The sequence below is a fragment of the Pipra filicauda genome, unplaced genomic scaffold (genome assembly GCF_003945595.2).
Source record: "Pipra filicauda isolate LSUMZ 115617 unplaced genomic scaffold, ASM394559v2 scaffold6_size6359152_pilon, whole genome shotgun sequence".
Classification (NCBI taxonomy): Eukaryota; Metazoa; Chordata; class Aves; order Passeriformes; family Pipridae; genus Pipra; species Pipra filicauda.
This window is the reverse complement of record NW_024104865.1, coordinates 2,411,396-2,439,343: the sequence shown is the minus strand read 5'-3', so window position 1 is coordinate 2,439,343 and position 27,948 is coordinate 2,411,396. Positions and strand designations below refer to the sequence as shown.

The following is a 27,948-nucleotide window of genomic DNA, read 5'->3' as shown; positions in this document are numbered from 1 at the left end:
GGAGCTGTGGCAGAGGGAAGGGAGCAGATTGCTGTTGGATCACATCATCTGAAAGGTGCAAATTCCCCCTTGGTGCTAAACAGAGGTGAGATGAAACCTGCCTGAAACACTTCAATCTGGCTTCTCGGCATACAAAAATAACAGTAAAGTTGATTACGGCAGTATTCTCCCTTAGGACACCTGCCTCATTCACTGGGTAAGATGGGCTGTCTAAAATTCTGTTTCATTCACTGCACAACATCCAACATGTTTGGCAAGAAACATGTGCCTAAGAGACATAGTAATGAAGAATCATTGGAACAACTAGGGACTGAATGTCAAAGTTAAGGAGGAAAGCACAACTTTATTTCCCTAAGTGCCTTAATTCAGAGTGCTTCCATTGGAAAATGTGTCCTTTAACATGTAACTCTTAGTGTAGTTATGGTTTTATTATGAGAAACTGCATGTAAACAGAACAATTCACCAAATCAATACCCAGCTGTGCACGAGGTTATTTGTGAGTGCATTGTCATTGCCCCCTCTGTTGTAATAAACAGTCGGGTATTTTAGCTCATTGATTTGGTGCTGCTAGGACCATTTTAGGGAGAAGCAGTGCTGCCAGCATGTCCTGTAGCTCTGGTTAATGGGTATGAACGTTCATCAACTCAGCATCTTGGCATAGGTCTTGAGGACTGAGACTTTGAACTGAAGCACTTGTAGTGACCAGTAGCATTTTGTAAGTACTTTTGTGGACCAGATCTCAGTTCCTGTAAGTGCTTAATTAACCTATTTCCATGACCTAGAAAACATACATTTTGTGCATACACAGCATTGCTGAGTCTCAAAGTTTATTGTTTCTCTCTGAATATTGGGTATTTTTCTTAAATCTCTTGCCTGTGAAGAATGTGAACATCTTAAATTCCATCAAAACCAAAAAAGTTTGGATTATTTCAAACCAAATTTGGTTGTGTCGTAAAGAAAAACTCATAGCCAGGGTACAGGCTGTAGGTGCAATAGCAGAAGGCAAAACTTGACAGGGCTGCTCGGCCGCAGGCATCATTCCCAGCGCCTGCTCTCTCTCTTCAGCCACTTGCCTCAGTACAAAGTAACACAGAGTGGTTTTAACATATCAGCACACACTCCAGGATTGGATTCATCTGCAGGAACTCAGCCGATGACGAAGTACAGATTGGCACAGGCAAATCGTGGCATGACAGCGTCAGGCAGGAAGTGGGTGTTCAGAGGGAATGGTCAGCCAGCAAATGGTCTGGTGATAGGAAGGGAACCCAGCAAGGCACCTGTCCCACGCCCATGCCCTGAGGACTTGTCCTTCTAGAAGGCCCCCACAGCTCCACCAGCTGGGCAGGACCTGCAGGTGCCGGGTGTGGATGAGCCGGGCACCAAACAGCTGCTTCAGGCACTTGCAGGCTTTGCCCTGGGGTGACATTCCATGCAGCTACAGCTGGTCCATAACTGGGGCACAGCAGGGGAGTCTGGGGGGCACTAATTCACCAGCGAATACCTTCACCAGGGATGCTGCTGAAGCGGCTGTGAGCAGCCTTCCAGCTTCATCCCAAAACCACAGACTACGCTGCTGCTAGAGCAGCATAACACTATATAAAAATCCTTACAGGCATCACCTATACTTTGATGCAGTTTGTATTTAGAAAATCCAGATAATACAGAATCATGTTTTTGCTTGTGATCCTGGTTTCTTCCTGCAGTGATGCTGTGACTTGAGTCTGGGAGCAGCAGTCAGAGACTCTCCTAGAGCATCGGTGCCTGTGCTGCCTGCGCTGCCTGCTCCCAGAAGTCTCTTTCTACCTCCTTGGCTGTGCTGGCTTCCAACAAGCAATGGCAATACGTGTTACTGATTTTTAACACAGATGGAGTATTTATAGTTTAGGGCTTTTGTACTGTCTTCCATAGCTTAATTAGCAATGTAATTTCCTGTGGATCTCCTTGTACATGTGGGAACAGACGAGAATGGCAATTACTGTGGAAAGCCAGGGGCAGCAGGGGGAGAGGAAGAAAGACAAAGATACACACATAGAGCCATTTCTTTGCAAGTGGTGTAACACAGAGATGGCTCTGAGCTGATGCCAGCAGAGGGGACTGCCTACAGCAGGTTTCATTTCAACTTCAGGAAGGTTCCCATATTGCATAAGAAGAAATCTCATACATATTGAAATAAACTTGCTTTAGTCTGCATTACCAGCACAGGCTGTGTTACCAATAATTTCACATTTGAAGAAAAAGGCTCTAAACAATACCATAAAGGAAATCTGAACAGCTGGCAATGCCCTAAGATAATCATGTTACAATAAGGGTTCAAAGGCCATATTGCCTAAGGAGCTGTACAAACATAAAACACCAGATCTGTGCACTGAATGTAGCCTATGGCAAGGTACAATGAGGGAGGTGAAGGGAAAAATGAGAAGCAGTGATACAGGGAAGGAGGTCCAGAGCAGAGTTCTTGAGATGCACTGCTCACGTGGTGAAATCAGCCTATGTAGGTCCCCTTCCCCTGGCCAGGCATTTCTCACAGGAAACCCTTTTCTTGTCTCCAGCCCTGTCACAGGCAACCAGACTTAGGCTGGTACATAGCATGTTTATATCACTCCAAAGGCTTTTCTCCTGACCCCTGTGAAGTGCATGGGCTGCAGAGAACCTTCCTATCAGAGCTGAGGCTCTGCTGTTGCAGGGAAAGCGGCTATGACTGCACAATTCAAGGCTGTGAGTTTGGAGTTCCTACACCCCTCAGCATGGCAGCACTCATGGAGCTGTGCTGCTTTCTTGACTGGTTTCTAGCTCAGTGTTGACTGAGTTGATTCATAAATCCTGCCTCCCCCCAAAAATGAGAAAAATCTGAAGCTCACATCTACATCACTATGAGAAAACCTTTATAGCATGACATATATATATATATACATATATATATATATGAATTGCCTCCCAAAACACTCCTCTCTCATGAAGTGGATAAAATTCTTTTCTCCTATGAAAAGGGAGGTGGAAATAATTAAAATTATCCAAAAGTCACCATAGCAGCAGAGTTTTGACAGCAATCCTGCCCCCTGTGCCTTGCTGCTCAGCTTTAACCTCTACACAGACAACTTCTTCCACGGCATCCCTGGCCCCTGCTACAGCAGCTGCCAGCTGAGTTAGGATTCATATTTTAAGCTGTTTTTGCTCAAGCAGTTATGTATTTTACATGCCTGTTTTGTAACTATGTGCACAACGAAGGCACAGTTACCTTCACTGCAACCCTTCGCATCCTCCCACGTGTCATTTAGAACTGGGGAGGAAAACATTCAGAGAAGAGTTTAGGAAAGGTGAGCATCTGCATGTTTATGAATGAGAGAGAGAGAGTAAAGGCATGCTTGTCCTCAGGCATTGTTTGTAAAAGGTTTGCAGGATGAAAATGAAAAGGCAGTTGTGGCACAGGCACGAGCACCCTGTAGCAAATCCCTGAGCTGGGCTCAAGCAGGAACACTGAGCTACAGCTCCAATTTTCTTCCAGCTTTCAGCTCATGCGACCCACATGCTTTGTGCCTAAAATCTTGGTGCAATGCCTGCTGTTCTGCAGACATCCCAGGTCACAGCTCTGTAAGGCAGCCCTCGTTTCAGAAGCGAGTGTATGTATAGATATATATACACACATACGTACACAGACTAGTGCGTCCTGGGACCTCCTCAGCAAACCCGGGACTGCCCTTGAACTACTCTGAAAGACCCAGAGACAAGCCACAAAGCTGAATGATTGTTCACCCTGCCCCAAATGCCCTCTGCAGCTGGGCAAGTGAAGGCTCTCGGCCTAAACATGCTGCCCAGTTTATGCTTTGAATGGTGTGTGTAAACTCCCTCTCCTCTTCTTCCATCCCTCCACCCCTGACCACAAAAACACTTCAGCCAACAACATGTCAGAGCTATAGGCAGCTTCCTGAGGCACAGACAGGGACTGATGCACCTTGGGTATCTGGGTGCACATCAGGCATGGAGCTGGCACTGGGGCATCTTTAAGTGGCACTTAGGCATCTTTAAGCAGCAGCACAAAGGCTGCAGATGCTTTTGGGAGGGCAGCTGGGCCATGAGCAGCCCACACACCTGGAGGAGGGCAGGGTGTGCTGGGGATGGGAGGGGCGTGGTGTGGGCGGTGTTTTTGCCTTCCTTCAAGGCACTCTTTATATAGCTGGTTACATAAAGCCGTGCAATTTGGCTCCTGTTGGGAGAGAAATGTGGGCGTGGGAGTACTGGTACACCAAACCCGACTGTAAAAGTCATCTGTGAGGTTTGGGCTTTTTCCCTATCATTCACCACTAATCTCCAGAACAGTCACTGCTGGATATTTAATAAAATAGAGAATAACTTAGCAGTAAGTCATGGCGTGCCTCTAAAACCCAAGCTGGCAGCTGGAGGACAGCCACCCTACAGTTTTCCAGCCATGCCCATGCCAAGGCCTCCCAGGGGCAGCACTACAACCCCTAACTCCCTTCCTGCAGTGGGGGGACCAGGGGCAGCAAGGGGTGACTGAGCTTGGGGCAGGCCATCTGCTCCCTTCCCTGAGGAGCTGCAGTGGCCAGGGGTGAGAGACGTGAAAGGTTGCTCACCTCTCTCCTTTTTCCCCCAGTGCTGGCAGCTCCTTGGCCACAGGGAAGGGTGAGCATGCATTTTTGGGCTTGGAACAGCAGTGGAAAAAGCATGTGGTGTGTTTTGTGCCCAAGATGAAGCCCAGCTCTGCCGTGCCACTGTGCAGCACCACTTCTGTCTCCTTCTGGGAATGCATTTTCCATAATGAAAATCAATTGCGTTGAAAATAGTTAGGAGCCGCGTAGTGTAACATCACATACAGATAACTTGTAATTGCGGCCAGTGCCGTGCTCTGAGCCAATTACTCGTTACACGGGTCACTTCCATCCATCATTATCCACGAGGGGGATTGCACAGTGCAAGGCAAGGGCGTGGAGCGGCTGGATGCTCATGGAGATTGCCTGGCACGTGTGCGGGGCTCCAACATCTGCTGCAACAGCAAGGCTGGCGTGGTGGTGAGGCTCAGGCAGAAACAAATAGGGCTTTCACCTAATCACCCCTGGGGCTGGTCCCACTTGGTTGTTTGACATCAGTTTTAGTTGGTTATCAGCTTTGCAGCAGGTAACACTGTTTCTTATGTCTAGAGCTCCCAATTTCTCACACCCAGCAGGTACTTCACCTTTCAGTGCATAGAGGGGGCTTATGAGAAAGACAGAGACATTTTACCAGAGCCTGTAGTGAAAGAAGGAAGAGCAGCGATTTTAAGCTGAAGGAGGGTATGTTTAGGGTTAGGGTTATTAGAAGGAAATTCTTTGAGGGTGCTGAGGCACTGGAACAGGTTTCCCAGAGAAGCTGTGGATGCCCCACCCCTAGCAGTGTTCAATGCCAGGTTGGATGGAGCTCTAACAATCTGGCCTTGTGGAAGGTGTCCTGTCTATGGCAGGGGGCTCGGACTAGATAATCTTTGAAGGCCCCTTCCATCCTATGATGTTACCCCCATGCAGGTACCCATTCAGCACATGTTATCCAGGCACAAGCTCCCAGGCAGCATCTAATCCTTACCTGGGCTGGAGGGTCTGCACAGCAGATAGAAGACCTGCCCATGCACATGGTGCCCACTTGACTCAGAGATCCCCACCAGAGGCACTTCCATATGATGTTAGGCCTTCTCTTCTCCCAGGTGCTGGCTTTCTTGTTCCTAATGCACTCTGAATCATGCCAAACTGAAAAAAAAAAAAAAAAAAGATGTGGAAAAGGCAGATCTGCTCTCAGACCTCGGATGTGGCTCCCTGTGAATTGGTAGCAAGCAAACAGGCCGGGAGGCACAGTGGTGGGGTCTGCTGGTGGGCAGGACAAGTAGAGGGGTCAGTGGGGGAGGTCAATACAGCATGTGCAGCTGCGGGGTGGGACAGAAGCAGGCTCCCCAGATGGCAGTGAGCATCCTGGCCAGCCAGAGGACCCTTGCCTAGGTACTTCCCCGACAGCAACAAGCTAACCTACCTTGAAGTATGAAGCATTTTCTAAATACAATTTATTTTTTTTAATGAAGTAAGGCACCAGGAAAGCAGATCACCCAGGCCACACCCAAGAATCATTTTCAGGATAATTTTTACAGATTCAGTGACAAAAAACAGAGTGCTGCAGAAAGCTACAGCCCCGAGATTTCCAAGCCTTAGGCAAAGGTAAGTGAAGAGCATTAAACTAGGGTGCAGCAAGAAAGTTACTGTGTTATTCATAGGAAAGATCCTGGGAAGGCAAGAAATACAAGCTGCTGGGCTCTGCTGTGGCTGGAAGACAGAGCCAAGGAAGGACTGAGCAATGGGCTATTGCTAGCCCCACTGTGCTGATGCCTTTCCAGCTCCAGGGGAGAAGCAGCCCCAGTCTTACTGTAGATGTACACAATATACATTGATGCAGCAAAACTCTCCATTAACAGCAAACAGCGAGAATGACAAGAAGCAGGAAGCTGTAGTATCTAATTGCTCTTATATGCAAGTGATGCTTCTTCCAGAAAGCACTGCTGTCTTGTAACCTGCAGAGAGATGAGCTGCTACCAGTTTTGCTTTCCACACCTCTGAGTGACGGACGGGACTTGCAAATGTGCTGGCAAGGACAGAAGATGCAAATGGCATTGGCTTTCTTCCCCAGCGGGGGTCAGGGAACACAGACGGCCAATTCCTCTAAGTGCTGGTAAATATGAAGAGCACAGGAGAAGAAAAAGTTAATGTATTGCAGCAGTGACAGTGCAGGGGAGGGGGAGCTGGTGTGTTCCAAACCTCTGATGTTCCCACAGTGAAAAACGAGGAAGGCTGGAACAGTTCCTGTTGCTGGGGAACATCACTAAGGTCTCTGCATCCCTGTCAGCCACTGCCAGGACGTGTAAAATGTGCTCCACCAATTAAGTGGAAATTGTTTTCTACAAAGACAGCATTGATTTCCTGGCAACAATCTCCTGCCTGCATTTTCTGGCACCCACATCAGATGGAGCAGGTAGGCTCGCAGGTGAGCTTCACAAGGGCATAGGTCCAAGCATTTCTTTCCACAGTAGGAGAGAAAAAGTTGCTGAACTCTGTGCAAGATCACGGTACTCTGCTACAAGCCATTCTGTGAGACCTGCCACACCAGCAGAAAGGATGTGGGGTCCAAACAAGCAGCAAAGACTATTTGAATCCTCATCAGCCTATATTTGTACTACAAGTGCAGTATGGATACATGTTTGGGTTGCAGGAGTTAGATGTGCATTTCCAAGAACCACACATGGAAACAGCAGCCATTTTATTCTTGACATTGCAGAGGATCAAGGATGCTGTGCCCTTGAACCAAGGTTTAATCTGCAATTTTGCTTAAGGATGACAATGTACTATAGTATACAATACACTGTATTGTATATATATATATATATGTGAAGAAAGTGACTCATGACCTTTTAGTAGTTTCAAGACTGGTGCCTGCTAAATCAGAATTGTATTAAAAGCTAATTTGCACTTCTCAGTAATTCACCTCTGCTTCACTTTGACACAGGGGGATTATTGGAAAGAGGCTGCAAAATTATATTGGAGCTGCCTGCTCCATCTCTTCCAGCTTCTGAAAACACAAAGGTGGTCTTCTCTTTCCTTGTGTGTCTTTTCCCCAATATCTTTGTCTTCCATTTTCATTCTGTTTGTTCCCCTCTTCTTACTCCCCTGGCCATGGGATCACTGATGGTGAAAGAAAATAATGGGGGGGGGGAAGTGTTTTCTTCTTGCTGTCTGAAAGGACATTATAAATAAAGCAAAAAAAAAAAAAAATCAATTAAACCCCTTCATCCTGCCCTGCTCATGGAAGGACAGCGTCGCGCAGGGTCCCGGGACCACCGCGTTTTGCCGGCTCAGAGGGAACAGCTGGGTGCTTCGGTGGGAGTGGGGATGCAAATAGCATCATTGGAAGAACAACCCCAACGCAACCGCGGAGCGGAGCAGAGCAGCGAGGGGGAAGGCAGGCGGGGCTCAAGCACTGTGCTCACGGGGCCCTCCGGCCCTCCGGCGCGGGGCTGGAAGCGCCCCGAGCCCCCGCTCCCCTGCAGATCGATCCCCCCTTCCCCGCTCCCGCCGGGCCCTCAGAAGCGGCCCCGGGCCCGCGCCCCCCACACGGGCCGGCCCTGGGCGGGCTCTGGCGGCCCCTGCCGGCCGCGGGCCCCCCGAGCCCGGAGCGCGGCCCCGCCGCCCCACACCCGCAGCCTGCGGGGGCGAAGCCTCAGGGACACGTCAGAGCCGCCTCTCGCAGGAGCAGCTCCACGGCCTGAGATCGTTTCCCGACTAACTCCAATTGGCACGTCGGGCGGTGTTCTGCCTCGGGAGCTCGGAAAGAAACCTAAACCACCTTCTGATGACCAAAGGAAAATTCACGTAAGCTTGTCTAACCAAGGACATCTAGAAAGTGAGCATGCCAAGGTGCTGCTGGAACTCAAGTATTATCTTTCTACACAAGAACTATTTTTCAGAGGAAGACCAGTAAAGAATATGATACAGGATCATCTTTGGCAGTACTAGGAAGCCAGGTGATAGGCATCACATTGACACCAACCAGGTGTATACTGTTGAAGCAAAGGCCCTGCACCCAGTTCCCAGGCATCAGCTCACAGCGATAGAGAGTCTTGGAGTTTGTGAACTGGATTTCTCTCAGGCAAAACTCAACTGGAAAACAGATTCCAAACACTAAACTGGGGCTTCAGCTGCAATTTTTACCAGTTGCAGTTCTTCAGCTGACACTGACAGCAAGAAACAATGGACTACAGCATAAATCCATCTTCTCCTTTGCCACCCCTAAATCACTACTGGAAGTACTGCTCATCCTTTTTTTGATGGTGGCAGCTGAAAGCACATCAGTTACAGAACTTTTGATCTGTTCAATGAGACTCACTTGCTTACATTAAAGAGTACTTGTTTTCCTTCAAGAAACACTTGCTATATTTGTACGTTCCTCTCTCATTCATAACTTGAAGCCTGAAGCAGCTAAGGTTCAAATCACCTTGTCTAGTGCAAATTGCAGATGCTTGCTCAGAGTTAAAAAAAAGAGAAACATCCAATTTTTAGTTTGAAAGACATAGAGCTGTCCGATGACCATTTTTGTTAGAAGTTAGTTTTTCAAACTCAGAGGGACAAGATGATGATGTAATTCTCTGTACTAATGTGAAGACATTTGAAAGAATGGACAGAGAGCAGCTGAATGTTTTTAAATTAGTTTCACCGTATCAACAGGTGCTTCATGTAAGCACAGTGTTCATCAGGACTTTACCCAATGCTGTACTCAGCTACCAGATCAAGGGCAGCAGAAAGTTAGAAATCACTGATTAAACCACACTAGGTAAAATATTTCCCTGGGAAGTATGATAAATGAAAAATTACTGAGCATAGACAGTACAGTAGTGTTCTGGGCTTTGAAAAACATTCAAGAAAAGGGAAATGAACGATAGAGAGAAAATGCTTCAACAAAGACAAACCGTTCTAACTGTAGAAGAGAAGGCATGTGGCACTCCTTTATGTAAAAGCATGAAAACAGTGATGATGCTAGCAATAAAATAGGAATAGCTGAGATTATCCTTTCTACTACTACATCTACGTAAGAGATAACTTTTAAACAAGAGAATCCTTCATTAAAGGGTGATTTGAATAAACTTAAAATAGTCCTTACAGGAAATTTGTGAGAATGATATCTTAAGAGAATGTAATAGTGCAATAAATGACAACAAGTGAAAAAAGGTTTTTTTATTTCTCAGTGTTTCTCCACTGTCAATACTGTCCTTTTGCTGCAACATGTTGCAAAAAACTCTCTGCCTTTTCCATTTTAAACAGCTACAATATTTACAGGCTGTTTCCAATAACACACGCAGACACATACACACTCACAGACACGCAGGAACACATATCCCTATCCCTGGCAATGTAACCATTTGCTGGTAGAGGCAATATATATTTTCATTGTCCATTAAAAACCAAAGCCATCCTCTCATTTATGCTCAACTCCCCTTTCAATTTCCTAACCAGCAGCTACTGTCAAGCTTTTGGGGGCGTCTGTAAGAAGTTACATGTCCAGCTATTTGATTGCCATCTTTCAAAGTTGTGGCCTAAGTGTACCAGGATTATCTATTCAAACTGTACATACCAGAAATCATAAAAATTGCTCATATTCAGATGTTCGTGACCAAGTGATGTAGGTATATTCCCAAAATCTTTTGGGGCAGCCATCTTAATCACCTTTTTAGAAATACGCATATCATGCTGGGGTAAAAAGTCACATGCGTTACTTTCCACCAAGGTGTTATGTACCCACTTTTTTACTAAGGCACCAGGAATTACCAGTATAATTTTTGAAAGAGTCCAGCGTCACTGAATGTACTGCATGAGATTATCAAATAGCAAGCCAGACAAGAACACAATAGATGCCTATATAATAGGTATAAAATTCCTTAATAAAATCAAGTACATAAAACCTGTGGTGGTACAACCCCAATCCAATATAAGTTGAATAATATTGTTAATGGCAGGAAACGCAATCTACCCAGCTCCATTTTGTGAACAGAGAGTTCTAAAATTGAAAAAGATCTTTAAAGCAGTGTTTTTGTATCTATAGTCCTAGGCTGTATGGTGGTGTGTGCATTACAGAGAAAGCTGAATCCAACTGCAAGGCATTTTTTCTCCCCCCTTGCCTAAGACCAGACCAAGCTTTATGGCTGCTTGCCAAAGCACCAAAGGCATTGATCTGTGCCACAAGTCCTCATCTGTCACCTCACCAGTTATCCAGGCTTCTCAAAGAGTTCTTCAGTCCCCAAGGCATTGTGAATATGAGATGAGGAATGCCTCATGATAACTGCACACCTGACTGGAAAACTGAGATCACCACGCAGACATGCCAGATGTCCCAGGCAAAGCAGCTGTAGCACCATTCAGCCTACATGAAATTATCTCAGAAAACAACCATCATCTTCCCACAACTCTGAAACCATTTCACATATGCTGAACCATGAGAGAGATTCCCAGAATCCATCACTAGTATCATACAGTGCAAGTGGCGCAGAAACTTAGGTGTCATCAGCGGTGTCACATACACAGTTTGAGGATTTTGTTTTAATCAGAACATTTTAAAAGATTTCACAGGGGAGTTAAATGGGAGGAGGTTTTAAAAAAAAAAATCAAGTAGTAGCCGTTTTTACTAATGAACATAATCTAAGTAGTGGGGTTTTCAATAATTTTTCTGTAACTGAGTGTTTTAGGGAGAAGTAAGTCCTAATATATGTACAAACAGATACCACCTTTAAAGCAATCTGAGAAAAAGAAAATAGATTGGGATCTACCTGAAAGCTACAACAGTGGGACTTCACTGGAATGTTCTTATGGCAAGAAAATATCACAGTGCAAGTGGACAAAGTAAAATATTCATCTATAATGGGTTTTCATGGAAGAAAGATCTATAAAATACTACTCTATGGTAAACTCAATGTGGATTGACAGGACTAACTTGAGAATACCCATCTTTTCTATCCTCAAAAGAGAAGAAAAATATTACACATCAAGACAAAAGCCAAGAAAAGAAAGCAAAAGATAAAAGTATCTCCATCTAAAAAAGAGGTTTGCACAGACAGATCTATCTTGTGGGGAATCAGAAGAAAACAAACATGTTTTTGTCACTTGCACACTGGAAACCAAAGACACAAACCAACATACAATCACAGATCAATCTTAAAGAGTTCAGGAAAAAATTTTAAAAGTTGATTTTCCAAAGCCTTATGGAAGAGTGAAATTTCAACTAGGTGGCTTCTGTTGAGCACATCTGGAATAAATATGAAGATTATGAGAATGGCTTCACAACAGATGTTTGCTGAGTATCTGAATGAAGGTATTAACCTGTTTGCTGGCCACATTAAAATCCATCTCCTGAAGGCAACACACCAAAAGCCTTATGATTTAAAAAAAAACCAGAAATATCCATCAATTCTCTTTGCCCCTTAAAAAAAAAAGCCTCTCTCTTTCTCCATCTGCTGTTTGCTGATCTAATTCCAGGCAGTTACATATGCTCTAAAATTTGTGTCAACAAGCCATTAATTCCTATCATGTCTATTATCAGCAATGGACATTGTCCTTATCTTGCCCTGAAGAGAGTGATTGTTCAGAGCCAGAGTTAACATACTGAAAGTTGCTTCAGTCGAGTTGAAAAAAAAAACCAACCCAACTATGTATTTTGTTTTTCAGTCATTTGTTTACCTCAAGGCTTCAGTACAAGAAAAAAAAAGCAACAACCATGCAACTAATATCAAATAGGGGCTTATTTTCAAACAAACTTCTCTTTCTAAAATGAAGGAATACTCTTAGTGATAGAGGAAACCTGAAGGGTTAATTAAAGGGGTATTTACCTGAAGGGAAGGACATAGAATAAAACCTTATCTAAAACACTTTCAATTCAAAACTTACACATTTTCTTCCTTCCTGATGACAGCAGTACCAGACCGCTAAAGAAGGTTCATCTACTGTACATTTCAGATATGCAGGAGATGAATTCAACTACACTATAATGTGTACATATGATAAATGATTTTGTTGTCCAATATAGTTTTAACTGTGGCAGATCCAGAACTGTGCATTTATACCATGACTGAATGGGACTGCACAGGAATAAACTGAATAGTAATATGCAACTGTAAGATGCACAGTATTTCGAGGACAAGTTTGCATAGTATATGATGCAAGCAAGGTCCCAGTATCATTCACTGGGAACAGTATCTAGAATTGATGAGCTACCAGGCACACAGTTACCCTTTCACGGCTAGATGGCATACAGTGACTTGAGTTGGAATACTAATGTTTCCTAGGTAGCTGTTCCTTCCTTTTTTTTTTTCTTTTTCTTTTCCCATATAATTTCACTCTTACATTAGGTACATAATGGACAATGTTTCTCTGATGTCAGAGAAATAATTACTATAACCTCTGTGGTATATCAGAAGTCTCTTCTGCTTACAATACATATAAAGAAGTGGAGGTGACTGGGAAGGAGATGGCTGCTCCCAAAAGCTAGGACTGTATGCAGTTTCTCCACAGAGTCCTATATAATTACAGGTCAGAAACAGGAAACAATCATAACAGGTACATTTTTTTCTTACGGATTAAGAAAAGCGAATCATAGGAATTGCAAGTCAAGAACAAACCAGTTTCCCTCTCACACTCCCATGATAGTTCTGAGTTACTTGTTTCCCTGAATACACACTTTTAAAAAAATACAATAAAACCTAGGATATGTAACACATGAATAATTCAACTTCACAGTTATAAATACTCAAATTACACTTACATAGAATATATAATCACAGAAAATAAAATTCAAGTCATAGAAAAGAATGAAGACTAAAGGGAAAGAAAAGGCAAGGTGGTAAAAGTGATACAAGTTTAGGGCTGTGCCTTCTACAAAAGATCTTTAAAAACAGAAGTCAAGTTTTCTTGCATTCTTCTTTTTGTTATTGTTGGGGGGGAGGTTGTTGTTGCCATTTTTTCTTTTTAAACTGGACAGAATCAAAAAAACCTTCAAGCATCCATGAAGAAATCATGGACCTGCACCTCCCCCTAAAAAACTATAACAACCGTGTCTGCCAGAGAAAAGCCAATGAAACAACACAGCCAGCTCGGGGTGTAAAGAAGCCAAGCAGCTATGGCTAGTGAAGGGAGGACAGATGAAAGGTCATATACTGGGGCCCACTTTAAAGCTAGACGTGTTGTACAGGTTTGAGGTACCACTGCCACCACAATAAAGTCTGATGTAGTACAGGGATACTCAGGTGCTTTTCTATGTATTTGTTATTTTACCATTTATTGTGAAGAGGATGCAGCAAATGCACTTGTACGAAATACAGAACATAGAACCAAACCCATGGCACAGCCCTTACCATCGACATGTATATGGAGAGGGAGGGGATTAATCCCAAAGGCAATTTAAATAATGGTATTTTATATACTTATATTTATATATATAAATAAATGTTCTCAGCAATCTCAGGGTTGTTTTTAGTGCATTGCTGTAAAAAAATTAGTGCAGTTCTCATTAATGTTTAGCTCATAAGGAATAAGAATCTATACATCTGTTCAGTCTCTTCTTGCCACACCTGAAACCCTTACACTGTTTCACCAAACTGAAGGTTTGTAGTCAATTTCTTTAAAATAAGGTGGATGAATTCCACGCACTCTGTGACAAGACATGGCAATTTTTGGCAAAACAATTAGAAAAATATGAGGTGCTCTGATCTTAGAACTGAAAAGTTTGTTGATTTAAAGCATTACGCAATGCATAACAAAATTTATAAACAAGAAGATATGTCTCAACAAATCTATCCTTCATGCAAGTGTTTCTTCAGCAGCTAACAACTTAAAAAAATTTCTTACACTTGTTTATTTGGGGAAAGGGACTTAGACAAATCTGTGTTTCAAGTCCTTTCCTACAACCAGACCAAAGTTTCATGTCCCAGGAGCTGCTTCTTCTGGACCCTTCTCTCTTCTGAACCGTTGGAGAAGGGGAAGTTTCAGTCTCAAAGAGCTTTACACTTCAGCCCCAAGTTCAAGGACTCCAGTTTCAACAACAGCAACATATTTATCTTCAATTTGAACCAGCAGGATGGTTTTATCTATATGTGACCGACTACTTGGATCTCTGCTGCAAGGCACCCAGCGGTGAATCACCTGGGGGAAAAAAAAGTATAATAAAATGTAAGCTCCATATGGAGAGCTGCCTTATCAAAGTTGTGGTTGATAATTCCAGACTCTTACAGGGTAAAAGGAGCAAAAATATAACTGCTATACTGACTTAATTGTTCATTTTTCAGTGACAGTATATCCACAGACAAGCTACTTGTTTAAGTCTTGTTGAAGATCTGCATCTTAAAATCACAGAATCGTTTAGGTTGGAAAAGACCTCTAAGAACAATGAGGCCAACTGTGAGAACAGCTTGCTTACCTGAGAACAGCCAGTCTTTGATTTAGATTTCAGCAGGGACAAAAAACTTGACCCAAAGCAGAACCAAACAGTTCATGCAAAGTGAGTAACAACTGAAAAATTGTTACATGGGTACAGATGTGGGATATTTTGATGCTCTAGCCGTAAGTCTTAAAATACTTCGGTGTTGTGCAGCACATAATGGCACAGAACTTCAATTTATCAGGAGTTAGGTGTAAACTACAGTCTCCTCTGAGTCAAAGCCTTTGCCCTAATTTTTTCCCTACTCACTGTGAATGCAAGGTTGATCTTCTGAATTAAGTCATTCAAAGATAATTTAAAATTAGAAGTATTACAAAGAGGAAGGATTTCAGAAATAGAGCTACAAAATACTCTCCCAAACTCCCCTGGATCTACAGAATTCAGGTACTTCAATCTGCTGCTCCCAAGGATACTCCCTAATACTGACCATCAAAAGGTTCCTTTTCCATACAGGCCCTTGTATGACCTTGCATGTCTCTGCTCAGCTGCCTCCATAAAAATATACCCTTAACTTCTAGGTGCCTCAAAGAAACCATAAGAATGCTCCGGTAACATGGTTTTAAATATTGCCAGCTCCACAGAAACAGAATTACCTCAAATTTGCCAGCTGTGAGAAAAGAACCCTTCATTCAAGACAAGGTAAGTTAAAAAGCAAATAAAATTAATTTTTACAAAATCCAAGACAGTACAGTTTTCAAGAGTTTGAAAGACACAGGTGGGGAAAAAAGGTCAGAAAACCACGAGCGATCTGTATTTTCCAAGATCAAATCCAAGAGATCCAATTCATCCTCATTAAACCCAGCAGACAGCTGACTATTTCTTGAACACTGGGTGAAGGAGATTCAGCTTTGTCCACTGCATGAGATCTATGCTGCATTCACAGGGAGAGCATTTCAGCCAGGGAAGCACGGCATGTTTAGTTCCCTTTGATGCAACAGCATATTTGAGTGGTCTGTTAAAGCCTGACTTCAAAGTGTGTCCCTATAAACTCCTTACACAGCTGTATGGAATGAGGCCAGGAATATTCTATCCCCAGACACATAAAACATTGCCCAATGAAGTCCCATGTACTACATCCTTGTTGTCCAACCGGTGCCTTTGAGATAGCTAAGGGCTGATTCCAAAGGCATCAATATCATGGCTCCTTGAAAACTGTTTACATGCAAAAGTTGTACATAGATTAAAACTCACCACAGCCATACCTCCACACTCAGTTTTACCATCTCTTCTATCATGACTGGCATTTATTTGGTCCCCATAAATGATTGATAACATGCAAAATAATGTCACTAGATAGACAAGGGGTGATAAGAATCCCTTGAGAGGAAAAAGGTTCTTCTACATGCCAGTGTCATGTATCATAGAAAGATAATGCTGAGTATACCTTTATCTCAAAATGTGGAAAAAGCAGCTACATTACAAAGAGGACTGCTAAATTTAATTTCCTTGAAGAAACTTTATCATGTCTTTCTGCCTTATATATATATATACACTGTACTGCATACTTAGCAAAATGAAAAGCAAAGTAAGTAAAAATACCTTTTTCTACTCTGCAGCAAAGTTTTTAACTACTGAGTGCAGAAGTTCGTACTGAGAGCACTGACATAAGGCTTCGTCAGGTAAACTGCTTGATGAGCAGCATCTCAGCAGGTAAGAATCATTTCTGCCTATTTGCAGTAAGGACCACAGCTAAAAGATCAGAAAGGGAATGCTATCCTATGAGCTAAGGAGTGTACTGATACTAGTATTTTAACCACAGGCAGTGGAAACCATGTCATCAAGTTAAATCCTCTTCTAATCACACACTGGATAATCTGGTGCTTTCCCGTTTCCTCTTAGGTTAAAAGATGCTCTTCTAAAAAAACCTGCCAGTATGCTGCACCAAAAATAGATGAGAAGCATTCAGAACAGCAGCTTACTCTGACCTTTAAATCCTCTTGTTTTAATCTTTCTGTAACATCAATCACTGCACATGTCAGTGTGTTGCAGTTCACAAAATACACTCAAACTCCTGAAAAAAATTGTCCCATGATACTAGACAACAGGACGTGTTTCAATATAACCCTCTACATTCAGTATCCTTATGACATTCTTGATTTGCAATAGTATGTCTAAACCAAACATTAACAGTGAATGTTTACAACAGCATTCTACTCCCAGGAGTTAACTACAAGGTAACTCTACTATCTTAAGAGTGGACTTTTAACTCTGATAAATTCCTTCCATGAATAATTGTATTTTCAGGGCCCTTCCTTCACAAACACGTACCAGCAAGGTAAATCCAGCATACACTGTGTTACCGGCATATCGCCATTTCTTACCTGAAGTTTGCACGTACATCCACAGTGATGTGGACTTTCAGATGGCAATATCCATCCCCTGAATCCAATTTATAAGTAATGCCTCCAATTGAGGTAAACAGTTAAAGACATTCCTTCTAAACTGCCAAAACTGCCATATTCCAAATGAAAATACAGTTGTATTGATGAACCAATGCAAACACAATGTCAGTGACTCTTCCCTTTTACTATTTATCACAGAAAGAAGAGTCACTGGAGCATCTTTATAGATACAAAGGCTAAAAAAAAAAAGTGTACACCTCAGTAAAAATCAAAAAGCTTCAAAGATAGATCTGCGTTTTTTCCTCATAAAAAGAGTCTAAACTGGGAGATAAGTTTCCTAACTAATGCAGTAAATTTTTATAAAATGTAGCTGGAACACCCCTACGGAAAAGAGATGAAATTTCAAGTCATAGGCTTGCACAAGTTTTAGAACAGATTTCCTTCTTAAAGGGAAGAAAACACAATATTTAATAAAGAGACATCTAATAAAGAGACATCTAAAGACAATATTATTTGGCTCTTTTTTGATCAGAATAATTTAAAACCAAATACTGTTAATCATTCAATTTAGGAGCTGTTGGTAAACTGACCTTCTATATTTGCTCGGGGATTTAAAGAAAATGAAAATTGGATGAATGAGTGAAATGCCTGAGAGTTCATGACAAGAGGCGGAAGCAGGCAGGAAGGAGAGATGGTTGACATTTGAAACACTGTCCTGCATCTTTTGCATAAAGTTGCAGAAATATCTCTCTGCTTCAAATTAGGACAGCAACAGTGACGTTGAGGACAGCTGCTGATCTAACTTACTAGTACATCTATCTTTGGCCTTGACATCTAGGCAGACTGCCACAGAACCAAGACACTGCCTTAAGTTTAGCTTGGCAACTTCTAAGCAAAACTTACATGGCCTTCCATGCCTTCCTGAGGACTCCAGTCTTTCCAGCTGTTTCTTCCAGCTTTTAGCCGTATCACCTCATCTGGCCACTGCAGCTCTTTCCTTTTTGACACGTTGATCCCTTCCAGTACTTGACTGGGATCCATTAACTATAAGCAGGAATTGAGTTTTGACTGTTAGTTCAGCCAAAATTTAAAACAAACAGATAAATTGTAACCTTTTGCATACTCCCATATAAGTGGCTTTAACCCACTGAAATTGATTCCTGACCCATTTCAGTGTTGGAAACAAGCTCCAGGCTAGGAAACAGCCTGTGCAGCACTGAATTTGGAAATTAGGCTGTGGTTTCAGACACAGTTGACAATATGTCAGTTCACTAAAGCAACAGCTCTGGTTCCCTTTCCCACTTCTTTCAGTTATACTGGCTCACAGCAGGGTCTGGGGAGCTAGCACAACGTAAGCATTGGCAGCATACAGCATAGTAGCAGGGAAGAGTTAAGTGATGATGAGCTGTTAAAATCGGCTCATTACTTCTTACAGAACATAATAAGTAACATGGTCTTAAAGAATTTATTGCTAGGCAGAAAAGTATTTATCTACTAGCAGGGCTAGATGAGACCCGCTCTGTGTTTTGAAGTAAACTGGTCTTTCCACAGGGGAAGTAGGAGAAAACTCCTGAAAACTACTTCTTATTTAAGGACAGAGAAAACTTCATAATGTCCACTATCCAAGGGCACATGTCCACTTTGCCTTTATCCTCCTCACACAGGGAAAGTAAGCAGCTTCATAAAAGGGCCCTTGCCTGCAAACAAAAGCTACTAAGGACAGACCTGAAAATTTACTTAGTTAACTTTGCCCACTATGATGCAGTTTACTAAGGATTACTCTAAACTGAGGTGACATCAGCAATCATGTTTATTATGATCTAGTCTATTAAATACACTTCTTGATGTTTTCCGCTAATATAATGCCAAAGGCATGTATGTGGGGTTGATAAAAACCAGGAAAGCAAGAATACAGATTTCTGGACTTTCGAAACAAGTAAGGCTGCCAGGATTAACTTAGTCAATAGTGTACTGTTTGCTGCTCATTAAACCCTGACATAGCAATAACCAAGGAATAAATACACGTGAAAGTGAAAACAAGTATATTTACAGTGACTTTTGTGGAAAATCTACTTGGCTTCAAAGAAAAAAACTAGTTGTTTTGTACTCTGCAAATGAATCTGTTTAGCTTTACATGCTGCAATGCATAAAGGCTAACTATGCAGTGGAACTGAGTTCCGCTGATGTTCTCAATGCTGTACTACAGCAAAACATAAATAATGTAAACCGGGAGCATGCAGGAAGGCTTCTTGTCCAGAAAACTTTTTCCTTACATTAGTTCTCCAAACATAACCACGCAGAAACTGTACACCCAGACATTCCTGAATGTGTATGTATTTAAAAGTAATGCTTTCAACAACATACAAAGTAACAACTAACAAAAGCATGTGGAAACATAGGTTAACTTGTTCTTCTAGACTATTCACCTGGATTCTGTAAATAACGTCATCCTTTTTGGCTTGCATTTGATTTGCAGGGCTTGCATTGCCACCTGACTGAGTTTCAGCTGCATTACTCCCTCCTTCTGTCCCTAGAAAGCCCACAAGGGCATGCTGTTTACAGGCTGGGATGCTTTGGCTGGAGCTGCTAGAAGAGGGCAGTCCATGCTGCACGCTGACCCCAGTCTGGCCAGTAGGTTCCATTTGGTTCACCATAGATAGGCGGGACTGGATGGATGATGGGAGGTTACGAAGGGATATCTGACTGGTGGAAGAGCGCCGACAAGGCACAAAGCCTGTTGTGGATGTGCGAAGAGATGAATGACGACTGCCGTAGCAATAAGATGAATGGCTAGCTACTGAGGCACGGGCAGGGGAATGTCTGACAAGGCTGGACTGCACAGAGTGAGAGCTGTGACTGGTGCCTAAAAGTAAAAGATACAGAATCAGAAAAGTTTGATAAAGCCTCCCACACACATTAGATTGCTGACACACAAACATTTTAGAACACAGATATATAAAACTGATTGGTCTAATCAACATCATCTGCAACAGCTGTATTGCAGACCTCCGTTGCATTTCACACAGCGGAACATCTGAATACATTCTACTCATCTCGGAATTTCATATTCTGTTCAATTCACAATCCCTGCCACACAAGTAGCTTGAAAAATGCTTGTCTTGCTCTTTCTGCAATTTCTTCCTTAATATTAACACTTAAGTTTCCCAAACTTAAGGCAACAAGGCAGGTACAGATGTTCGTGTTTCAAAATACTGAATATTCTTTCTTAATATGCTTGACTACACATTCAAATTTTGGGTCAGAAAATTTGTTAGAACAAAAGCTGTTTTAAAACAAGTTCAGAAGAATTTAATACATTTAAAGTTAAAAACAAATTGCAGTTCATGAGCACTGGTGTCACTACTTTTCCTGTAATAAGTATTTGCAAATACCTCTTCACAGAGAGATAGATCTAATTATGTTCATTCAACTACACAGATGCATATTTTCTTTGTGAGTAGAGGCAGTCTTTGAAAAACTTTGTCAGCTTTACTGGTTTTCACCTCCCTAACTACAGATCACTATGGACCCTTGGATAGGATTCAGCTGGAATACTAAAGAAATAGAGAATTCATTTCACTATATAAATAAGTAATACAAGACATTCACAAAAAATGAAACAAGTTTAGCATTCGCAGATAATACAACAGAAGTGAAAAGATCCAACGTGTAGATACATGTTATAAAAAGTTATTTAACCTATTTTGTCAGCACAACTATACCCCTTTTGCTCAAATCTGTTTGGTAACCTTGCACTGCATAAAATAGTATTGTAGTTTGAGATGAATCCAACAGCTCTTAACACTATATAAAATCACATCATTTTTGTTTGCTTTTTCTTTTAATTTAGGCCAAGGAGCTGAAAGGTCAGTTCTGGCTATAGGATTGAACTTGTATAAAGCTGTTTCTTTGTTTTAAGTTTACCCAGAGTGGAGGGATGAGTTGGTGGATGAGCTGCAGGAAAAGTTGTGGGATGAGCTGCAACAGGAGGATGCTGTACTGCTCCAGGTCCCTGCCCTGTAGTTGCATTCCCTCCTCCTTGTGACATGCTGCTCTGTGACTCATTGATAGTTGCATTATTACTTGTGCAAGAAGCTCCACCTCCAGCATCTGAATCTTCAATGTTTCCACCACTATTGCAGCCAGCTCCACAGCCTTTCCTTAGTCTGGAAACATAATACAATTGATACATTAAGTCAGGCCTCCTAATATCAGGATTCTATGAAATGCCTCATGACAAGCAAAAAGCTTGACTAAGCACCATCCACAGCACTCCCCAAAATCAGATAAAACCTAACTTTATTTTTTCAGAATATGCTTTGCAAATATAAATGCTGCTTTCTAAGAGATTGCAATTTTCTTCATGACAGCTATCCCATAACAGGGATGACAAGTCAAATGCTCATAGAAGATAGCTTTTTAAAAATTATCCCACCTCTAAAGTACAATAAAGTGATAAAATTCTAAATCTAAAGTGTTGGTAGAACATCCCCATTATTTTATAACAGTTTAGTAAAATTTATGCTACTTAACACACTGGTCATGCATACTGTTATATTGCAAAATCTTCAGTCTACTCAGAATAGCAGGAAAAGAATGTTTGCTGGATTTTTTTAAAATGTATTTGCTTTCCGTTACCTTCATAAATGCACTCACAACTGTTTGAAGCACATTTTGAACATTCAGACAGTAGGTTAGCCAACATTTCCCAGTATACATAACTGCACAGTTTTTTAACATTGTTTACACTAAAAAACTTCAGATGGACACAAAAAACACAGCACATTTCCTCCTCCCTTCAATTTCTACTTTTCAGTTTTCCTTTCTTTCTGTTGCACTCAAACACACTGATCAGTCCTTTCCAATTTTGTTTGCCCCAGGATCCAGAATCCTGAAGCTACATACACACCTTGGATCCAAATACTTGCTGTGTCATAGTTTCACCTGTTATTCTATTGAGTCTGACAAGCTGGTGGTGACAGGAGACAAACACCTCTACAGTGAATGTGGCATACTCTGAGGTGAAGCAGCACGTTCTCTTTTGATGTGCCATAGATGTTCTAAGTTAAATATGACTATCAGAACAGCTACAGGACTGTACAGACTATGGCACTAGCTCCTGGGAGTGGTAAGAACTGGGATGCACATTTCTGAATGCCACACCTAGCTGCCACTGTTGCTTTTGGAGCCACAGTCACAGTGGCCAGAAATGTAGTGAAAGTTCTATGGCCCATAAAACACAGAATGGCAACAGTTGGTACTGAATTACTCAGGGGTCATGTGGGGAAATGATTATATTATTACCAATCCAGTTATTTGTTCTGGCTCTGACATTCAGGGTTATTTGTAGGTACTCACGAGATTTTGAACAGCTAAAGCTTGTGTTACTATGCATGAGCATACCCTAACAACATTAATGTTGGCACTTTCATGTTAAATATGTGCCAGACAGGAACCCTACCAAATAGTCCTGATTCTATAAAGATAGTATTTTAGACTGCAAAGGCAATGGTACTGAAAAAAACAGTATAGAAGTTGCATTGTCTCTCATTATCAGACCTAATGTTAGAACTGAAGTTATGATTCTTGCATCTAGACTTTGTCTTCTTTCCTCTGAGCTCTATTTACATAGTTTGTGGTCTCAGCATTGAAGATTAATCCTGTACCAAAGCAGTTGCCACATGCTACTGATGTGCCCAAAATAAAACTCAAGGTGTGTTTATTTTTATGGGACTGACTCTTATAAATGATGCTGTGTTGGGCCTGTTGTACAGAACTAGTTAGTAGAATATGAGAGCATGAATGCATACTAACGAGAACTCATTTCCTCAGCTCACCTGTGCCATGTAGACACTACGAAGTTTCTGATGTTTCCTAAGCTGATGGCTCCCCCAAGAATGTCCTTTAGCTGTTCATGACTATCTGAATAAGAAGTAGTCAGAGGTGAGACATAGATTGGGTATCCAATTGGCTGGTCACAAGAGGAGTTAATCATGTTCCTCAGAGCTTGTTTAGCGTTTTGGATACTTCCTCTCTCTGGATTACGATTACGCAGGAAGACAAGCTCCTGCTGTTGTCCTGCCCACAGGCCACGCACACACTCCTTATTCACCTGCAAAAGCCAAGTAGAGAGAGGCTGTGTAAGAAAGTAAAGCAATGAGAGCCTTCATGAGCATATGCAATATTGCCCTGCAGAACGGCAAGCATGCATACACACTTCTTTAACAGGCTGAACTTTGGGACACAGGCTGCAACAATGACAATAAAGCAAATCTAAGAATGGGATGAGAAATAAGACATTTTAAGTCAGAAGGAACTGATTTCCTGATACAGTACTTGCACCGCATGAGAAGCAGCCTTAGCAATAACAAAACAATAAAGATTTCAGTTCAAGTAGCAGTTTGGTACAGTTATTAAAACACACTACAACATACTGTCCCACTGTGAAACGTGCACAAAGCTTACCTTAATGACCCTGAAACTGAGATACCGCTTATTTAGCATAATGATTTTATATTCATTGGTGCCATCATCCATCACGTGACGCAGAGCAAGAAGGGACGGAGAATTGGAAAGAACTGCACTCCGCCAAGCAGGGTCTCCTTCATGTGCTATAACTAGATTTTCTTCGTGGGTTGTTATAGCTTCATAAAGGACAGAAGGATCATCATACTCATCTGGAGAAGTGAAGTGATCCTGTTTCCAAGAATACATGTTCAATAAGATATGATTAGCGTTTCAGATGTAGCTACATATAAACCCCAAACATTTCAAACTCTTGAAATGATCAGTGCATTACACAAAGTTAGTAATCAAAAATACTGAATACCTACTTTAGAACATTAAAGATAACCTCTTTTCCAACAGATTGGTTCTGTTCACTTGTTTACTTCTTTTTTTAACTTAAAACCAAAATGATCAGAAGCACCTGCCTATCACTGATTCGAGTAAATTTCTAGGTGAATTTTACACTAGATTTGTATTTATTTATATTGCTTACAGAAGCATTTTAGTTTTAGCTTGTTTTCTTATTCATAAGCCTCCAACTGTAAAACACACTGAAGTAAAGCACTGATTATTCACCGAGACTGCATTATATGAAGAGAGCAACAGGAAGAAAACAATATTTACTATTAAAAAGTTTACATGGATACTTGATGACAAACTATTTCAGCATCAGGTACTATCAAAACAACTTACATTACTACCAGTCAAATAGAAACACAACATCTACAAGTTCAATTCAGTATTAGGTCACATTACTTTCTGGATAAAAAAGGATTGTGGTTAATAGCCAAACTTCCAACACCAGCTGAAGCCTGGATATGCTACTGCACTGCAAGTGAATAAAAACCTTTCACAGATTAATACAATTATGTTCAGAAAAAAACCAATTTTTTTTAATTGTTAGAGTGGTCTTTATTTTTCTCACTTTTCATTCCCTGACTTAATTCAAGCCCAATCTGCACAGTAACCTTCTGAGAACACTCCAGAGTCATTGAAGTGGTACTTCTGCTGGTTTCAGTAATGATTTTGTAATTATTATGCTTTGCTACCTGTACTCCTAACATACACATTCTGCTAAATTCAGAGTTTATGTTACATGAAAGAGTTGATTCAATCGCTGCTAGCTTTGGGGGACTTCTAAAGTCTGCGATGAAGGCAAAGAAAGAACCTTTAATAATAATTTTAAAAGTGCAATTAAGATTTGCCTTTGATTTGCCTATGATTTTCAAGCAATCTATTTTTCTAGAGTACCAATACTTTTCCTTCCTTAAAGAGTGCTTATCACTAAGTACATGCTTTCCTGTACTTGCTGTGCACATTCGCTGGGCAGAATTTGAGATTGTTCATCTTCACCCTCACTTCACTATAAAGACCAACTCTAATTTCAGCTTACTGCAAAGCAACCTTCTTATTCTCACCTGAAATCTGTGATTACAACACTTCAAAGCAAAAAGAACAAGAAAAACAACTCCCATTGGAGGAGAGGGCTGTGCAGCTTTGAATACACGATAACCTTTTAAGCCAATTACACATGTGTAGAGAGGGAAGAGAGAGGGAAAATATCAGAGTTGTTGTTCATAAGGGAAATACCTCTAGATAGGTATGAAACAAGGCTTGACATGTTCTCTGATCTACATTTAATGTAATTTTCAAGCTCTGAGCATAAACAGCACTCCCTTTTCCTCTGTATCAACTTCCACAAGAGCTATAATAAATCAAAGGACAACACATGATATTCCCTCGTTTTCAGCTGTCAATCTCTATCACATGCCTTTTATTATCACCCTCTTTTTCTTTCTCTCAGCCACTTATTTTTAAAAGAACAAATGCACAGAAATAAAAAGAACTGGACACATCTTTCTGTGTAATCTCTTACCTGATGTAACTTAAGTGACATCCGAATTCCAGGAACCACTACCTTCCTCAGCAATTCCATGTCAGCAAAGATCCATTCATCTCTAATCGAAGATATACGGAAGTCACCCTTAAACAGGGCATGCAGGCCATACAAGAAGGATTCCAGATTACTGTTGAGGGGAAAAGATAATGAAGAAAACAGCCCAGATATTAACAGAAATACAAACATATCCACAGTTATCATCACTGAAAAGAACAGAAAATATTGAGCTGTACAGAAGGGCACACAATTCCTCTCCATAAAGATAAGCTACAGAATAAGACAGGGAGAAGAGAACACATGAGTAAAGATGTGCATGTAAGCAAAACCTGGACATCAGATGTCTACGTGCTCTGAACAGGTAATGAACAAGCCATACGCAACAGACTGTTTACATGGACTAAAATAAACAGGAACACCATAAGGATTGCCTGACTTCACGCTGAAGATTTTAAAAGAGAAAACTTTTCAAGGTATATAACATATTGGAGGATATGTAACTTCAGTTGTGCATGCTTCAGTACAAAAGTAAAAATCTTGTCAACTTTTCATGTTTAAAGGCATTGTTTTCAATTACTAACTAAAGAGTAAAAAATCAAATATGCACTGATCACTCTTGCAACTGCATATTTGCAAGACTTTCAGGAGGCAATTGGTGGGTACTTAGAAGAATTAGTCAACAGTTGCCCTAAAAGTGAAGTAGAACAGTCAGCACCCAGCTGACCAACAGCGTCTGCATCCGATTATGCTTTTTATTTTCTTTTTAAACCACCACCTTGTGATTTCCTGAAACATTTAACTATATTTTACATTGGATTTCTAGAGCTGAAGCTGTCAGTCTGCAAGAAAGAGGTTGCCATATCACAACAGAGTTGAGGTGAAGGAGATTTGTACAAAACACAACTGCTTGCCACAGAGCCAGCTAAACTGTGAAACTTATAACAGTCTGATCTAACATCCACCAAGATATGAGTTCTCCATTTTAAGAAACTTCCCTCTTCTTCCCCTTATTTCCATATAGGGCATCTACTTGGTGCAGGAAATGGAGCTTACTTTTAGAACTTAATCCGTTCTTGGTTTTTTTTCCCCCCATCAGTTATAACTGGTCCTTACCCATACCAGAATTCTCATCTTGCATTAGTTCAATAAGACAAGATTCTCAGATTCAAGTTCTCCCCTGGTTTGCTTTTCTTTGATTATATTTCACCGGCTGTTGTAATGAAGACAAGTTACACAGCAAATCTGTCCAGTTTAAGGGAAGACAACATTAATTATCCATTTCTTTTATGAAAAGGTACTCATCCTAACACCTAATCTAGGAACTCAGAGGGATTTTGAGGATGGGAAGCTTACAACAACAGTATTTTATTACCTAGACATATGATGTGAAGCTGTTCCCAATGCTCTCCGCCCCAGAACACACAGTCCATAACACAATGTCACTAGGGGTGAGTCTTTACTTGAATCCAGTGGCTTATAATAACAAAAGAGAAAATAGTAAGTCAGGTGAATGGAGTAAGGAAATCACCACTGAAAAAGACAATTCCACCAGAAGGAGTAAATGACCCAAACGTGTAATGGTTCACAAACTCAAGTGTGCACAGGTACCCACTGCACCAGTTACTCTTAAAAAACCAATTCTGTTTGCAACTCTGAGCAAGAGTTTTGCAAATACGTAAGACTTGTAAAGGCAAACACACATACACTATTATTTGAAAGAAGACAAACTGTAAGCTGAACAGATGTATGGTACATTCCTCATGGATACTGTGTTACCTTGTAAGCAAACTGCTGATTAGCAAAATTATGGGGTTTAGACAAAAATATTTTTAGTGAATACAGTGGATTCTAACTGACTGGGAGTATTTAATCCTGATTTAACCAAAAAATTCCCTGGACTACAGTTTTAGTCTGGAAAAACTTGCCCTCAGTTCAAAGCCAGTAGTAGCTGTACAGTGTGTATAATGCCCTAGAAAATTACATCATTCAATTAAATGATTAAATCTCATTTTCAATACATACACAAAATCTTTCATGACTTGAAGGGAAATAATTTCCTTTGGCTGTTGTTTGTCATTTGACCACAGGACACTAAGTCGTACACCCGTGAAAATGGGCTTCTTACTGATCTTTTACCTCCAAAGCAAAACTGAACTCTTAAGTCTTGGATCCTTCATTAAACACCTAAATTCCAATTGTATTCCT

The 27,948-nt window shown here is 41.3% G+C and overlaps 1 protein-coding gene across 8 annotated transcripts in view; it reads right to left on the bottom strand.

The window, feature by feature from the left end:
• Nucleotides 1–9,737: 9,737 nt before the first annotated feature.
• PCNX1 (pecanex 1) overlaps nt 9,738–27,948 on the bottom strand; it is an 89,231-nt gene continuing 71,020 nt past the window's right edge. For all 8 annotated transcript variants that reach the window (XM_027749422.2, XM_027749379.2, XM_027749384.2 and 5 more), the window contains 8 exons: nt 27,116–27,216; nt 25,723–25,873; nt 23,805–24,035; nt 23,177–23,451; nt 21,264–21,505; nt 19,766–20,202; nt 18,243–18,383; nt 9,738–14,702 (listed from right to left, as the gene is read on the bottom strand). In XM_027749422.2, coding sequence (XP_027605223.1) covers nt 14,562–14,702; nt 18,243–18,383; nt 19,766–20,202; nt 21,264–21,505; nt 23,177–23,451; nt 23,805–24,035; nt 25,723–25,873; nt 27,116–27,216 — 1,719 coding nt within the window. In that variant the 3' untranslated portion in view covers nt 9,738–14,561. The remainder of the gene's footprint in view (nt 14,703–18,242; nt 18,384–19,765; nt 20,203–21,263; nt 21,506–23,176; nt 23,452–23,804; nt 24,036–25,722; nt 25,874–27,115; nt 27,217–27,948) is intronic.